At 37.7% G+C, this 17,624-nt stretch overlaps 3 protein-coding genes across 10 annotated transcripts in view; 2 read left to right on the top strand and 1 right to left on the bottom strand.

Moving 5' to 3' along the window:
- Positions 1-5,027, bottom strand: part of LOC6033710 (serine-rich adhesin for platelets) — a 44,682-nt gene extending 39,655 nt beyond the window's left edge. For 2 of the 3 annotated variants that reach the window (XM_038249200.1, XM_038249204.1), the window contains exon 1: positions 4,547-5,027. The gene's annotated coding sequence lies outside the window, so the exon portion shown is untranslated. The remainder of the gene's footprint in view (positions 1-4,546) is intronic. The other variant, XM_038249201.1, reaches the window with a different exon arrangement.
- Positions 5,028-7,271: 2,244 nt separating this feature from the next.
- Positions 7,272-17,590, top strand: LOC6033712 (elongin-B). 3 transcript variants are annotated; one of them, XM_038261293.1, is made up of 3 exons: positions 7,272-7,393; positions 7,538-7,715; positions 16,707-17,590. In XM_038261293.1, exons 2-3 carry the CDS (start codon positions 7,713-7,715, stop codon positions 17,058-17,060), a joined length of 357 nt encoding a protein of 118 aa, XP_038117221.1. In that variant the 5' UTR covers positions 7,272-7,393; positions 7,538-7,712; the 3' UTR covers positions 17,061-17,590. The 3 variants fall into 3 exon arrangements, with proteins under 3 accessions (XP_038117221.1, XP_038117232.1, XP_038117226.1); XM_038261304.1 differs by having other exon boundaries at positions 7,329-7,452; XM_038261298.1 differs by lacking the exon at positions 7,272-7,393 and having other exon boundaries at positions 7,459-7,715.
- LOC119769293 lies at positions 12,863-16,042 on the top strand. Of its 4 annotated transcripts, XR_005278305.1 has the most exons (4): positions 12,863-13,081; positions 13,157-13,352; positions 13,404-15,752; positions 15,804-16,042. XR_005278305.1 is itself a non-coding variant. In XM_038261274.1 (2 exons), exon 2 carries the CDS (start codon positions 13,514-13,516, stop codon positions 15,440-15,442), a length of 1,929 nt encoding a protein of 642 aa, XP_038117202.1. In that variant the 5' UTR covers positions 12,863-13,352; positions 13,404-13,513; the 3' UTR covers positions 15,443-16,042. The 4 variants fall into 4 exon arrangements, 1 of the variants encoding a protein (XP_038117202.1); XR_005278303.1 differs by having other exon boundaries at positions 12,863-13,352; XR_005278304.1 differs by having other exon boundaries at positions 12,863-15,752.
- Positions 17,591-17,624: the final 34 nt, after the last annotated feature.

Genomic DNA, 17,624 nt, shown 5'->3' with positions numbered 1-17,624 from the left:
TATATGGAAATACCCCATAGTGCAGGGGTACGTGTACCAAATGTTCAGAGCTGCTGCTGTAGAGCAAACAATTTGTTATATTAAAAAAAAAAAAACAAATTCGCCAAGTAAAAATATCATATTATACAACAGAAACATCCATAGCAAAGAAGCATGATTTAATCTAAAACTAATTTTAGATTTATACAAAGGGAACCTATGATGTATTTCAAATTTAAAGGAAATCAAATAAATTTACTGGAAAATTAAAGATGAACTTGTCAAGGGAACATAAATCTTGAGGCCTTTTTTCTGAGAAAACTGGGTGTATCCCATTTGGCATAAAGCCATTTGGCATAATGCCGTTTGGCATAATGCCATTTGGCATAATGGACGTTTGGCATAATTGTCATTTGGCATAATGATATTAAATTTTCAAAATTATTTCACTTTCATAGACTGGGATCAATCGGCAGTACAGTTTGAATGAGGACAGCAGTTTTTAGTACAGTTTAAAGCTTGACATTTAGAAAACGATGCACTTTTTTGAATGTTACAGAATTTATAACACCACCGCTGATAATTTCAACTTTTGATTGCCTGCCCACTGAGAATTTTGGCTCGAGCCTCGAGTCGATCTGGTTTGAGATCGAGCCTGAATCGAGTCGAGGCTCAAGCAAAATTCTCAGTGGGTGGTTACATGAGAGTCGCGACGCCTGCCTCAATCTTTTCTGCAGTAGCAGCAAGTGCTGCCAGAAGAGCTTAAAGAAAAAGTTGAAGTTTTCAGCAGTGGTGTAGTAAATTCTGTAACATTCTTAATTTTTGACGAATCATTTCGCACTCTTCGGTTCCCTGGTTGTTCCTGGGTTGTTCCCTAGAACACGAACTATGAGCTCATGAGGTTTATGGAAAATTCAAAAATCATTAAGGGACTCAAAACTCAAGCCAAAACGCACCGATTATCCCATTTAAATTTTAAAGTCAAAGCGCCAGGTCCTGTCACAACCAATCAAGCTCATATTTGGGATTCAGGCTTAGTTCATATGGGGCCCTGAAATGCCCGCAAAATTCACACATTTTGTTTATTTATTCACAAAACACAAAAGTGAGATTTTTATTTGAAATGTAAAGCACCTTTCTTTAAAGAAGTGAAAACTTTCTTTGACTTGAGATAACTACTAACATGAGTTGAATTTTCCTTTCATTAAAGAAGGGAAAACTCTCTTGACTGCTGATACAAATTGAATTTTCCCTTCTTTAAAGAAGGGAAAACTCTTTGACTGCTGATATAGGTGAATATTTTTAAAAAAGAAGGGAAAACTCGCTTGAGATGTGACCACAGCTGAAGCGCATTTTCCCCTGATTAATGAAGAAAATTCAGCTTTAGAAGGAAAATTCAACTTTTTTTCAGTGCACACAAAATAAGTTATGGTAATATTCATCAGGAAATGGTGATGGATTTTGTGTCAAAAAAATAAATATTAATTTTACATAAGAAATTGGTGAATATTCATCATGCTTATCTGATCAGGTTCACATTTTTCCTTTTTTTTAGGTAATATTACTCAGAAAAGGGGTTATATTCAACCAACCAAATTTTCAACCTCCAAAATTCAACTTTTTTTCTGTGCAGTTGCCGTAAGTCTAGAAAGTGAAGATCGAAGTAGGTCGCGCTGCGGGTCGGACGCAAATTTTTGTGCTCCTGTCATTTACATGGAGTTTTCATTTTTTAATGTTTGAGACAAAATTTAAATGTCTTCAAAATTATTCGAACGGTTTGTGAATGTTTTAAAACTTGTGAACCTGGTGAAGAAGGAAACTGTTTTGTCCGCGCCGGCCATCAACCAAGTAAATTACTAAATTCGCCTTACGGACAGTTTTATAACGGACGGCGCTGGGTGGCGATTGCTATCAAATTTTGGTCTGAAGAAGACTAGTGGAAGTTGGCCAATATGTACAACTAGGTGGAGCTGAGGGATTTGGATTTGTGCTTTCCGCGGCATAGAACAGCTGTTCGAGATCGTGTTGTTCAAACCCGGTGAGGAATTTCCTTTTTGCATCCTTATTTAATTTTCAAGTGTTGCAAGAGCGGCCGTGGCTGACTGGTTACGGTGTTCGCTTTATAAGCGAATAGTTCTGGGTTCGATTCCCATCTGCTCCCAACGAGAAAGTTAAGGAAATATAAATTCTTGAAATGCCTAATCATGAACAAAAATCAAAATTGCTCAAGGCGAGGTTCGATCCCCCGTCCAGATTCGCGGCGTTATGAGCTATGACTGAAATTAGGAATACTGTTACTGCTAACAATTATATACGCGCTGGATCTTTGTCCATTTGACGAGGGTCCGGAAGTTCTGAATAACGTTTGGTTCAAATTGATGCAACCGTTCTTTAGGGCGGGGCTTGTCGGTTCAGCGGAGGTACCTCGCGCTTGGCTAGCCAGCGTAGAAATGGGTCACCGAAGCTCGGCAGAGCTAACACCTTCCAAATGCCTATGCGAGTTATTTGCATGTATAGAATAAAAAATCTAAAATACATGGAAACAACTCAATTTGTAAGAAGCGGCCGCGTGGTCCCGTTTGATTGGTTGCACACACACATACACAAACACACAGTAAGTCTAGAAAGTGTCCCTTTCTTTAAAGGAAATATTAACCTTTATAAATGTCAAACATATTTGGCTCAATGGCTTAAAATAGCCCTGGGAACAATATTCAGCATGTGGAGCAACGTTTTGAACAAACGTTTCATGTTCTGGGCACCCATAGCCAGCAGGTTTCAAATCAAGAAAAAAAAATCTTAAAGAAAAAAAAAACAGCTTTCACCGGCAGTTGTCACAACCTAATTTGGTCTTCTTAAAGCAATTCCAATATTAACTTTATTTTGAAATTTTAACATTATTATGCCAAATGACCATTATGCCAAATGGCCATTATGCCAAATGACCGTTATGCCAATCGTCCATTATGCCAAACGGCATTATGCCAAACGGCGTTATGCCAAACGGCATTATGCCAAACGGCATTATGCCAAATGGCTTTATGGCAAATGGGATACACCCAATTACAAAGCCAAACATTTCTTTACCTAGTTTTAAAACCTGTCTTGCTGCTTCCAAAAACAATATAGAATAATGAAATTTTCATATTTTACTAGTTGAACACTCGTTAATACGACTATTTCGTGCCTTCCATTTCATTAGGGCACACAAGCTTTGCAAACAAGAGTGTATCCCTATCATACCTTATGTAAACTATCGTTTGAGTGAAAGAGACACAATCCTGTTCACACCTGTGTGTCCTTTTGAAATGTTAGGCTCTATTTGACCGTCAAATCTCCAGTAGATCCTCGATTCGCAACAATGGTCGATACAACCAGAATCCGAAAAACCGTTAGTTCAACAGATCAACGAGTTTTGTCCGATATCATCGCATTCTTGATTGATCGAAACTCTATGGACAATTTGACATAAAAGAATGCCTAGTATTCTATATCAATCAAAATTTATTGACAGCATTACTCTTACTTGAAAATTGCAACTAACTTTAACATCAAATAGATTTGGAAAGGATACAGATTTATTTTAAATGCTGTGTATTGCTGTTACACTCAAAAGTTAAGGTTATGCCACTAATCCGAGAATATGTACATTTTTGAATGATTGTAAAAAATGGTTTTACAAGATTTAAACTGTAAAGAATCCAAAGACAACATCTGGTACAGCTGGTAAACTAACCCGGAGAATGTGTCATAAAAACCAATGAGGGTGTTATATATCTTAGTATAGGCTTGACAGATATTTAAACTATTGGACTCCTTAGAAACTTCTTTTGATGGCTTATCGAACGATATGTTTTTAGAGCATGATTATAGCCTTATACAGTGAAGATGGCAAAATTACTTTAAAAATTATCACAGCATCAGATTGGCACTGATTTCTGCGAATTTCAGGTTTATTTTTTCAGTTCACTTATTTTACATCTATGAGACGGTCTGGTCGGTCTCTCGCTGCTTGATGTGTAATCAACCAATTTTCAAGCTGGCTCAAAATATAAATATCATTACAGACTTATGATTCCCCTTCGCCTCTGGCAGCGGGAAAAGGTGATAATTTTTCACTCTCTACTGTGTGTTGTAAATTTTGCTCGAAGCGAATTTTTTAGCTATATGTTAAAGGACTAGGTTTTTTTGTTATATATTTTTAGGCTGAAGATTATGTTTGTTTTATGGTATACAAAGCATAAAAACAAGTTTAAGCTTTATGAAAATATATAATGATGAATTCCTAAAATAAGAGTAAATTCCAGAAGACCAGGCCTTCAGTTTTAATAACCCTTTCGTAAATCCCAATAAGTAAGACTGTACGTATGCATGTGTGTGTATTAAACCCAAGAGTATCCACCAGCACTTGCTGTTCGACGACGTAACAATTCAGAGAACCATCACGGAACACGGATTCTACGCTGTGTGGCCAGCATAAGTTACTCCTCCTACAGGGCAATGTTTAAATGTGTGTATGCATGTGTGTTTGTGTATGCGCGTAAAATGGGACGGAACAAAACCGTACTCACCGAGCTTCCTCCGTAACCTGGACCCCCTGAACCTTCCGGGAACCGTTCCGAGGGATGTAGTCCGCACTTTCGACGGCAACGGATCGATTCCGATTCCGCGCGCGCAACCTGAAGAACCTGCTGACCGCACTCTTTTCAGCGCCTAACTTTTCCACGACTCGACTCGTATTTTTTTCACTCCGCGACGTCGTTCGACTTAATTTTTTCTTTCTTTTTTGTTCCAGAGTCATGCAGTGCCAAAGGGCCACGTTTTGCGCCGTCCGCGGGGCCACTTCCGGGCTCGCTTACCGGGCCGCAACGGGTACTCGCGGGGGCCACCGACTTTGGGACCGCGGGCGCACACAATTTGCACAATTTTTAAGTATTTCGTTTCCCTATATTTTTCGGATCAAAAATTTTCTACACTGCCACTGCTCTTTCTTCTTGTTCCTCTCCTCTTCTGTGTGTGTCAGCTCAGCAGCGACAGCGAGCGAATGTCGACTAACAGCCAAGGTGATTGCAGCCAAAACAGGTGGAGATGGGAAAAAGTGTTGACGTTTCGTTGTGTAGCTGTCAAAATTGGTCGACATAGCGTAAACATGGACAGTACAAACTCGCTGGCAGGACATTTTTTCCAAAAACACGAAAAACCATAAGGTAATCGCAATTGAGTATGTAGTGGTGCGGTTGTCAAAATCGCTATCTCTGACTCTGTCACTGCGATGGAAGATGACTTTGCAACTTTCGTGGCACGGAGTAATGTACTCACGCCAAGGCGAACTATAGGGGTTAATCACTTCGAGTATACTGCGTACGCGTATCATACGCACATAATATTCTCATTGTCTGCATACCGTATTGACGATATAGACCCCATATTCGTCGCATTTGAGGTCATATCTACCCAAATATCAGCGTAAATATCATACGCGAATAATACTCACGCAGTATTCCTTGGCTGCATACCGTATCGACTCCAATATTGGCTTCATATTGGTGTAATATCAGAAGTGAAATGCCCTTTGGGTTAATCCGGTTAATCACATCCAGTTTATCGCATACGGCGTATCGAGTTCGATTTGCGATGCCTTTTCGTTGGGTCGCAAAATTTTTCGCGTCCGTCGCAGTGTGTTTTTCGTTTTTTTCTTCGCGTGCGTGTGTGCGTGTGAAGGTGCGGCTGGCTTTGGCTGTCCCGATGACAGTTAGCCAGTTCGATTTGCGATGCCTTTTCGTTGGGTCGCAAAATTTTTCGCGTCCGTCGCAGTGTGTTTTTCGTTTTTTTTTCGCGTGCGTGTGTGCGTGTGAAGGTGCGGCTGGCTTTGACTGTCCCGATGACAGTCAGTTCGACTTGCGATGCCTTTTCGTCGGGTTGGTAAATTTTTCGCGTCCGTTGTCGATGTGCAACAACAACAAAACCCTATCATACCATTTCATCTCGATACATCGTAACTCGTCGTTCGCAAAGTTAATCAGTACCTCACTAAACATCAATCATTCAAAACTCGTGAAATCATCTCAAGTTAAAAATTACACTGTTTAACCCTTCAGTTTTAATTACAAATGATTTTGGTTCTATCTTTCCACAGCCGGCTGTCTAAGACTAGACCATTTCATTTAAAATTTAACAACAGATAAACGGGAAATGTCTCATCCGCAGCCTCCGATTGCTTGCCTTGAGAATAATACAAAATACCGTTCAACAAACACTATGATTTTGGGTCGCATCATCATCTTCTATAATGAATCCTGACCAAACACCCTATCCTACTAACAAGTTTTCAGGTTCCTGGCGCTCGTGGGGTGTAAGCACAGAGTAAATCAGCTGCCCTAGTAGCAACCTGCGCTAACTAACATTCCCGTCCCTTAAAATCGAGGTCTACAAACTGACATGGCGGGCGCCGTTGGTGGCCAATGACTGTTACCTATTCGCAACTGATCTAGCTTTAGCAATCATGGTGTTTTATCTTTTCAGCGCATTCATACATGCTGTTGATAAGGGAAACACCACTAGATCGTCGAAGCCTATAATCAGTAGTGCTGAAAGGATATTACGGTTCTGTTCAGCAACGGAGGGGCAACCATGGGTGATCTCTCATGCTCATGCTCTCATGCTCATGCTCATGCTCCAGTTTATCGCATACGGCGTATCATATGCGCATAATATCGAACCAAGTATCAGCGAGAATATCATAATCAGCATATATGACCCAATCTCACCCCACGATGGCAACCCTTTGCAAAAGGGTAACGACAGGTAAACTTAAAAAAGGGTGGAAGTAATCCTCGAAAAGAGTTTGTTTATCTTGTGTTGACAGATAAAGGGTAGATAGAACCCTTTTTGAGGGGTACTTCTGATTTTGAGAGAACATCAAATAGTGATGATATTACAACATTATCGAGAAATTAAAAGTGCAACATGGAGTTACAGTTTCTGTCAAGCTGCTGTGAAGTTTACCATAACAGCTGCGAAAGTTTCACTCCATGTTACCGGCTCACATCTATCTTTTTTAATTTCTCGATAGATGCACGATCACGGGCACGATGGAGCTAGATGCTGTTCCCCTACAAACTTTCTGTCCAGCTTCTGTTAGTTTACCATGGTATGCATCTTGATAACAGCTGCGAAAGCTTCACTCTATGTTGCCGGCTAACATCTCTCTTCTAGTCTCTCTTTTTAATTTTTCGATATCCCCGATAACCTCGCCAGAAACCAAAATGGTTCAAACCATCAAATTTTGCAGCCTAGAGTGTACTGCACCTCTCTCTTTACGCCACCTTGAACGTGTTGCAGGTCAAAACGTCAAAAGTGAAAAGAAGCAGACAGCCATCAAAAAATTGTCGAACTGTCGCCCAGCTACAAACAGGTAATTCTTGCGTGTTCCGTTCGTCATCGAGCCAATCTGGCCAATAATCGGCATAATCGGTAACGATTCCCTCTCCCCCCGGCTCCGGAACCGAGTGGCCCCCGTCGTGGACTGTTTACGTTGACTGTTTCGAAACATTCGTAGGGATCGGTGCGGTGTATCGATTCGAGCGTAGATCAACCTTCCGGACGGGGCCGAACGACGACGAAGATTCGTGGTAGTGTCCACAGAGGAGATCCAGGATCACCGACAATCGACCGCAGCGTGGGGTGACGAACGAAGCATCAGCAGAGCTCCCGGCTACACCAAGAAGGGCAAAATGGTAAGTGTTATGTTGTTGTTATCTCCGCGCATTTATCAGGGTAAAGTGACGGATTATGGTCTGCTCGCCGCCGCGCCGGTTTGGCTGATCGAGAGAAGAAGAAAATTCTCCCTCACGAACGCTGGCCTGGCGCCGGGTGGTCCTCATCACCTCATCGTTCCTCGCTGATAAAAGTCTTCGTCGACCGGTGTGATGGTGACGATGACGAATGAACTTTGAACGACAAATGCGTGGACGGTGGAAGTTTCGGCAACACCTTTCTTCGTCGAGGCTTCTGTTAACCCTTGATTAGGCGAGGAGTGTCATTTGGGATTGAAAGAAAGAAAGAAACTTAGTTGGGTTCTCAAAACAATTATTCATATAAATTTTAGAAAATGCTGGAAAAGCATAACTGAAATTAAATGCACTGAAAATTCCACTTTTATTTAGCACTAGGAACTCTGCATCTTCAGATTCTAACTTTAATTAAATTAATTAATTGAAGTTTAACGACTTACGGATTCCGAGAAACTGTAGAATTAAAAATTATTGGATTTTTACAAACATAAAAGTAATTACTTGTTTTGATGATATTATCCCCATTAAATTTTAGCTTGACCAAAAAAAAAGAGCTCAAGTTTGAATGTTGCTTTTGAATTATGTGTATTTTATTGAACTTTATTATAAATAATAATTAAATTTATTTCACCTGTCAAGTTGTAGGTATCCCTAAAAGCTCAGTAGCTGATAGGAAGGAACGCGGTCAAGAAATGTTGCGCAGAAATTCTTGAATTCTAAAACTAGAAATGGCCGGCAAGATTTCAATAGGCATCATGTGCCTGTTTATATAGTCCTGTCATCCTGTCAAATAAAAGACTACATGAACCTCGTGAAGAAAAAAACATCATTAAAATACGCCACATACATTCCCCTCCCCCTTCCCCTCCACTTGCAAAAGGCGCCATGTACATTCGGCGAAGAAAAACGAATCATAACAAAGCTTCCCCTCCAATGACAGCAGGGTGATATCTCGGGTTATATAGACGTTGGTGATTTCGATGATTTCAAAAGAAGTTATGTTTGTTTTTTGTGGCGGAAATAATGTTTTATTGAATATGGAAGATCATGCCTAAAATTTGGAATTTTTGGAAAATAGTTTCGACTTGTAATTTCTAAAACTTTTCAGCTCTTGAATTTTAAAATTGCAGGGTTGTTACGGAAATGTCGAGAAAAAATCCGCGCCAGATCCGCGCCGACCCCAAAACCCAATATACGCGAAATCCGCGCCATATAAAAAAAATCGCGACAAACAAAGAAGAGGGTAACACAATGAATGAAATTTTAAACGAAAAAAGAATAATACAGAAGGCATTTGGATCAGTACCGTTGATAAGTTGTGGATTCATATCCCACCTGTACCAAATGGAACCCTTTTTTCAATTTCTGAAACAATATTAGCATTTTTTGCAACACTTTTAATATCGTTGCTTTAAAAACAAATTCAGGAAAAAAAATTAAATTCGAAAATTTAAAAAAATTAAAACCATAAAATAAATCACCAATTTATAAAATTTAGGGATTTACTACTTTCTCGCCAAAACTTTACTCTGGAAAATCGAAACACGAAATTTCTATTATTTTCTTCTCTAAATTTCTCTAAACAAAAATATGACTCCAAAAATGATCCGAACTAAAAAAACAGCAAAAAAAATTAATAATTTAATAATTTAATAATTTGATAATTTAATAATTTAATAATTTAATGATTTAATAATTTAATAATTTAATAATTTAATAATTTAATAATTTAATAATTTAATAATTTAATAATTTAATAATTTAATAATTTAATAATTTAATAATTTAATAATTTAATAATTTAATAATTTAATAATTTAATAATTTAATAAATATAATAATTTAATAATTTAATAATTTAATAATTTAATAATTTAATAATTTAATAATTTAATAATTTAATAATATAATAATTTAATAGTTTAATAATTTAATAATTTAATAATTTAATAATTTAATAATTTAATAATTTAATAATTTAATAATTTAATAATTTAATAATTTAATAATTTAATAATTTAATAATTTAATAATTTAATAATTTAATAATTTAAAAATTTAATAATTTAATAATTTAACGAAATATCTATTATTTTCTTCTCTAAATTTCTCTAAACAAAAATATGACTCCAAAAATGATCCGAACTAAAAACAACAGCAAAAAAAATTAATAATAATTTAATAATTTAATAATTTAATAATTTAATAATTTAAAAATTTAATAATTTAATAATTAAATAATTTAATAATTTAATAATTTAATAATTTAATAATTTAATAATTTAATAATTTAATAATTTAATAATTTAATAATTTAATAATTTATTAATTTAATAATTTAATGATTTAATAATTTAATAATTTAATAATTTAATAATTTAATAATTTAATAATTCAATAATTTAATAATTTAATAATTTGTTAATTTAATAATTTAATAATTAAATAATTTAATAATTTAATAATTTAATAATTTAATAATTTAATAATTTAATAATTTAATAATTACAAATTTAAGAATTTAATAATTTAATAATTACAAATTTAAGAATTTCATAATTTCATAATTTCATTATTTAATTATTTAAAAATCTAATTATTTAAAAATTTAATAATTTATTAATTTAATAATTAATTAAATTAATAATTTAATAATTTGATAACTTAAGAACTTTAAAAAAAATTAAAATTAACAAAAAAATCAATTGCAATACTTTCGTAATTATTCAATTTAATAATTCGTACTTTTTCACGTTTTTTGAGTCTGTAAGTTTTGACAATTTCAAATTATGAATTATGTTTCTTTTTTATTTCAAATTGTTGAAGTCCAGATTTCTTATTTTTTAATTTTAACATTACATTTCGCTTTTAGACGGAGATTTTAGCAGATTTCTAAGTGGATTTCAGCAGAATTTTTATTTTTTTCAATAAACCAAAAATTTAAAAATTTAAATTTTTGTATTGAAAAAACATAAAAAATCTAAAAAGTGTCATAGCTTCAATTTTTTAAAATTCTGTAATTTTTTTAATTTTGTTAATTTAATTTTAATAAAATTGGTATTTATTTGAATTGTTAAGTACATGTTTTAAAAATAATGAGTTGTAATGTTATGTTAAATTAATATAACAAATCTCAATACATTTAAAAAAATCGTTCCTTGAAGATTATTTCAGTTTCGTATGAAAAAAAAAACAATCAATAATTTTTAGAAGAAAAATTTCTTCATTAACAACTTCTTAGAAATTGATGTATTCGCATTCAACGAAAAAGATTGAATTTATTTAATTCCTAATAATATTTTCCTTTGTAATTTGAAAGAAATTCTATCGTTCTCAATTATTTTGTTTATCAAAATTGCTATCCGCGCGAAATCCGCGCCTGAGTAAAATTAGCCGGCAAATCCGCGCCAGATCCGCGCGATACGCGCCATCCGCGCCATCCGCGCCGTCCGTAACAACCCTGAAATTGTTGAGTTATTAAATTTATAAATATTTTAATATTAAAATAATTATTCAATTGTGCCCTCCCCCAAATTGGTCCGGAAAATCAAAAAAATATTTTTTCGAAAAACTTTATTTTTTCAATGAAATAGAAGTCAAATCAACTGAAAACAATCTAAAGCGCATTTTTCTGCATTGATAATCATATTTAGCATGTTAGGGCTGGATTAAACATATTTTGAATTTTTATAAAATTCCAATGTACAGCACCGCAAAACTTTTTTTTTGCTAAGGGAGCGTTCTTTTATTACGTAACGCGAAAAATCGGACTTTTAGACCACCTCCCCCCCCCCTCGTAACAAAATTTCCATACAAATTTTAAAAAATTTGTATGGAGCGTAACACGGTTAATTTCTGATCAAAGTTGTAGGTATTGTTGAGAACTATTATTGAGAAAAATAGGTACACGGAAAATATTATTTTCCGATTTTTTAATTATCATTTTTTTTTCAAAAAAACTAAATTTCCCAAAATACTTATTTTTTTTATTGGACAAAAACCCGCAACTTTTGAGGTATAAAGAAGTATGGTGGTGAAAAAATAGTGATTTTTGGAAAAAAAATCGAAATTTTATGCCAAAAAAAATGATCTTAATTGAATTTGCAATCGAAAAGTACTTTACAGATTTGTTGATAAAGGGCTCCGTTTTCAAGATATTGCCAAAAGTTTGAAAGTGCTTGTGCTTGAACATCCTCCTACTTTGTAGATGTAAACAAAGTGTGATAATTCGAAAATCACGGTACGCATTCTCTCTATTCATCACCCAGGTCTCACCCAAACAACTTACCATTTTCTAATGTCGATATCTCAGTAACTAATACTCCGATTCGCAATTTTCAGTGTAAGAACGGGCCTTGACCGATCTTATGCACTAGGTTCCCGACGAACACGCACTGCTCTTACACCTACATCTCACCCTTGCTCTGAGTCAGTACGAGCAACACGCTAGAACACGCTTTGAGTGTTCGTGCCAGGCATGCACACCTTCTTTTCTCGGCCGGGAGTGATGTATGTATAAGCGCCTAACCATTTAAAGTGTGCCTATAAACTTTCATTAAAGCAAAAACTGTTTTATTTTTAGCTTTAATTCAAAAACTAATTGTTATTTTACTGTGTATTGTTTTCTCCTGAAATCTTTCCTAGTGTTGAGTCGTGTTTATATGTTGCTATTTCTTTTGTCGCGGTGCTTTGTTACAATTTTTGGTCCTAAGCATGTTATTAAAGTTTACCAAAAGTACAATAGTAGTATTTGTGTTAATCCTTTAACCATTCAATAAATTGAGTAAGGGCTCAAACCTCACTTGTTAGAAGAAAAGGGAGAAGATTGAAAACAATAAACAGTAAAAGAGAATATATTTTATAAAAAATCAAGAATTCATAGTAAGAGAATGATGATTGTATTTTAAAGAATAAAAATGAGAAGCTGGATGTACTGCCGCTCTAATCTTGTCCGTCCCATATGTAAAAACAGCAAGCCGAGAAAAACGCGTGTCAAAGTTGTCCCGCCCATAATTAGTGTTAGAATTTCATGAAAAAGTGGATTTTCTCCGGATTTCTAGAACAAAGTACTATATTTTATTGGTTTTTCTGATAGTTTACATGATTTTGAACCAAACTGCATTATTACCTCAAAATTGACGAAATTACATATGGGACGGACTAGCTTCGAGCGTAGATGTAAAATTAGACAATAGTTAATAAATAGAGACAAGAAACAGGCTTTGTTGCCGCTGAAATTGCCGATGTGCTTACGAACTCGAAGATCTTAACGTAGGGTTAGGCGATGGTGAGCAACGGTCTATATCTAGGTGAGCGATAGCGAATAAGAAGAGTTAACGCACAAGAATAGTAGGCGAGTAATTTGATATTCTGTTTAATCTCAGTTAAAGCCGACTTATTCTGAGATGTCCAATCAGGATAGTGCATTTGAATTGTAGAAAAGTCAGTGAAAAGAATTCATGAGTAAGTTGGTGGGCGTAAACTGCAGGAGGAAAAATTAAGAATTATTTGTTACAGTTTCGCAACGCACCAAATTGCTGCTCTAAGTTGGGAATGAAGTTGGGTTAGGAAACCTATTTTGTGAGTAAAATTATATCTAGTTTAACCAAATTACTAATATTTAATAAACAGCTTTTAGCAATTAAGATCACTAAAATGAACGGTGTTTCTTGTTCGCTGAAAAGACGGCAAATCCAGCCCTCCCCCAACGTCAACACTAAAAGAAAATAGTTCCGATCAAGATGCCGATCGCGAACAGCCGGGAACTTCCCTGCCGGAGATGCGGTACACCGGATGTGTACACGATGTGGAGCTACTGTCGATGCCGGTCGGGGTTGCCCGACGCAAACGCTACCAGGAACGCCAGTTTGCCAAGCGGTTCTACCAAAATTAGCCACCAGTATCGCCAAGAATGCAGGGAAGTTTACGCGGCACGACTTCAACAATTACGCCAGGATCAACTTGCTGCCCAGGAGGCGTTGGCCACGAAGCAGCGAGAATGGCTTGAGATACAGGCGCGGATTAAACGGGACTACCAAATCGCCAAAGCGGAGCTGCAGCAGAAGGTAGAGGAGTGTGAAAACTCCTTTCGATTACGGGAAGAGCAGATTATGAGTTCGGGACGTTTTGAGGTTAGAGGCACGATTACACAGCAGAGTGCGGAGAATAAGAAGGAGGATGAGCAGCATCGGGTACTATTTTGTGAGTCTTCCAACTCGACGGTGGAGGCAACGAAGACAACAGTACAATCGGGTCAGGACAACCCAATCGGTTCGACATCTGGAGTAGGTGCCGGGGTGGATAGCAACAAGCCATCAGCCGGCAAATCCACTTCAGTAAGGACGTTTGCTGGTGTGTCCCGAAATGACGCGGATTGGATGTCATCGTTGGGAGAAACTACATGTCGAGGCTGGGAAGCAGCAAAAACTGCCGTCAGCTCACTACCGTTCACACTCACACCTACTGTACAAACGTGTGTAAACGACAACAACACTCACAAATCTATCAGTAGTTCTTGTATTTTTGTAAACGAGCCCAGTTTGTCGAGAAACAAAAGATCTGCGAGCAAAACAAACGTCGTTGAGAGTTGTTTACAAGATGTGGCAGCACAGCTGGAGGTGGAATTCGGCGGGTTGGTGTCGTCGAAGAAACTCATTCAGGATCAGCTGATGGTGAATCGGGAATCTGGACAGCAGAAACTCAGTTATCAACAGGAGCAGCGATCGATTCCAGAACGAGCGTTTCAGGACCGGGACACGCAGCGTTTGCCGGAACGACGAAACCAACAAGTACCACCTCTGCAAGATACTGGATCGCCGCTTGTCGTTTGTTCGATGACGCAGCGAGGGCGACTAAACCCGAAGGGCAAGTCTCACGATGAGCCAATGTTCATCTGCACGTCTATCACCATCGGTCGATGGAATGAATATTCCGGTGCAGAGAATTTTGAGAAAGAGAGAAAGCTGGTTGGACAACCAGGGCAGAATGAACGCCGAATGAGTTCATCAATGCAGCAGAAGGGGATGTGCGGAGTCTCGGCGACATGGCATGAACAACTTGACAAACTGTTCGTACTGAAAATCGTGTTGCCGAATTCCGAAACATGGGATAAAAGTATGTTTATCCATGGTACAAAGTGGTTCAGCGGTGTGACAGCTGGCAGAATGATGTTCCCACTGCAGCTGCAAGAAGGTGATCGCAACAACCCAGGATACACGAAAGCCATCAATCAACAGTACTCACGGAAGTCGCAGTCGGTCGTGGAAGCGGTTGTGGTGCCAGAGGTACAGCATGAGATAGTGCGTTTGTGGTTCAACAAGAATGTTGACAGGAATCAAGTAGGAGTACCGATGACTGCTGTTTCACACTCGACTGCAAAGATCGGAGATGGTGAGCTGGGACGGTCTGGATCGTACCGTAGCAGAACTTTGCTGGGTCAGTTTCCTAGACAGAAAAAGATCCAGTGGTTCCAAATCGATCCCGGTGGGAAGTCATCGAGTGATGCCGGTTCTTCGAGTACCAGAGCAATGCAACTCGTAGGACAACTAACAGTAACATCGGCTGCTAGCACGAGAGGAGGTAACAGTGGACCGGAACGCTGGACCACTCTTACGGTCGGGGAAATGTTGCCGCTGAAATTGCCGATGTGCTTACGAACTCGAAGATCTTAACGTAGGGTTAGGCGATGGTGAGCAACGGTCTATATCTAGGTGAGCGATAGCGAATAAGAAGAGTTAACGCACAAGAATAGTAGGCGAGTAATTTGATATTCTGTTTAATCTCAGTTAAAGCCGACTTATTCTGAGATGTCCAATCAGGATAGTGCATTTGAATTGTAGAAAAGTCAGTGAAAAGAATTCATGAGTAAGTTGGTGGGCGTAAACTGCAGGAGGAAAAATTAAGAATTATTTGTTACAGTTTCGCAACGCACCAAATTGCTGCTCTAAGTTGGGAATGAAGTTGGGTTAGGAAACCTATTTTGTGAGTAAAATTATATCTAGTTTAACCAAATTACTAATATTTAATAAACAGCTTTTAGCAATTAAGATCACTAAAATGAACGGTGTTTCTTGTTCGCTGAAAAGACGGCAAATCCAGCCCTCCCCCAACGTCAACAGGCTTAGATTACAGTAATGATATTAGTGGTACATTAAGGAAAAGTATATTTTAAAGGAAAAAACAAAGTTTGTTACAGCAGTATCAATTGGTAAAAAAAGAGTGGAAAAGCTTTGAGAGATAAGAAAATCAAATGTTAATAAAATCAAAATCAAATTATGGATATTAAATAGAAGAATCAGTGAAGATGTGACAATCAGTAGAACAAAATAAAAATATGAGATAGGTGGTAGCTGAGAATGAAGAGAGGAGAAACCCCGTTCTGCGATGTTTCAGGTACATCCACAACAGCTGGCTCAACATACTGCGAATCAAAACAATACCGTCTACAATCACAAATTTCTTCCCTTTCCCACATTGTCGCGCCCCTTTCTTTTAGCCGTCTCGAGTCTGACCTGCGGTGGTCAAAGATTTACGAGCCGTTTCCACAGGCCACCAGCTAGGTCATCATGAAAACCAAGCCAACGTGGAGGTAAGAAAATAGGACACTTGCAAGGAACCAGAGCTATACTGTTCTGATCAAGATAATTTGGAGGATCTAATAGAACTACGGATGTAGTTAGTTACGCTCCTTCCTGGATGTTCCTTACCTGGACGTCAACCGAAGAGCACGCAACAAGATCAGTGTCATTGCCTGCTCTTAGGTATCAATCCTTGGCCTGCAAACCTTCGCTGATCAGGAGGTCTTATTAAGAAATTAAATTTTCGAGTGATTTTATAGCCTTTCCTCAGTAAGATGAGGAAGGCGAAAACTTAGACAAATCTTTTGTTTTCCCTATGTAATTCGTGAACCCGTTATTCTTGCTCCCACCCCTGCAGGACGTTTTCATGATGATAAGACGGAAGAAGACCACAATCTTCACCGATGCCAAAGAGACCACGCTGGTGGGCGAGCTGAAGCGCATGATCGAAGGAATCGTAAAGGTGCCCCTCGCGGACCAGCGTCTGTACAACAAGGACAACCAACTGATGGAGGACGACCGGACGCTGCAGGACTGCGGCATCACGGTGCAAACGGCCAAGGCGCAGTGTCCCGCCCAGCTGGGCCTCGCCGTCCGGGAGAACAACGGGGACTTTGAACAGCTCGATCTGACGCCGTATTCGCTGCCGCCGGATCTACCCGACGTGATGAAGAACCAGGACGCCGCCAACGGACAGGACCAGCTTGCCTAATGCGACTTTTTTCTTTCTTTTTTTTCTATCTGTTGTTTGCTCCCGTTTTTTGACTACAAAAACACACACACACACACTCCCACTTCCTCTCATGCACCACACCCGATTGGCTTCCTTTTTTCCGCGGTCGAAATTTCTACACCTTTATCCTACTCAACACACACACACACGCTGGGGGTGGTTTTGGTTGGTTATTTTTACGTAGTGGTAAAGTGAAATACAACTAATAAACGCGCGCGATAATTACACCAACAGTTACAATACTCATCTCACTGAAAGAACAGGTTCGAAAAAAAGTTGAGGGAAAAAATGCTAAGGTTTTTTTTTTCTTACATCTGTTTGAAACGAGCGAGCAATTAGACAAAACTAATCAATGATTTTAAGAGATGAGTGAAAACGGAAAAATAGTAAAACACTGTTCTGTTTCTTTTGTGTCACTAATATAAATGCATCAGATGGTTTGTGTAAACTTTACATTTGTAATTTAGTTATGAATTCAACACGAATAAATTATGTTCAAATGGGGAAAATTGGCGGCATTTTCTTTAAATATGAAAAAAAAAA

Source organism: Culex quinquefasciatus, chromosome 1 (genome assembly GCF_015732765.1).
Source record: "Culex quinquefasciatus strain JHB chromosome 1, VPISU_Cqui_1.0_pri_paternal, whole genome shotgun sequence".
Lineage (NCBI taxonomy): Eukaryota > Metazoa > Arthropoda > Insecta > Diptera > Culicidae > Culex > Culex quinquefasciatus.
Note: the sequence above shows the minus strand (reverse complement) of the source record. Positions and strands in the feature narration are given on the sequence as shown.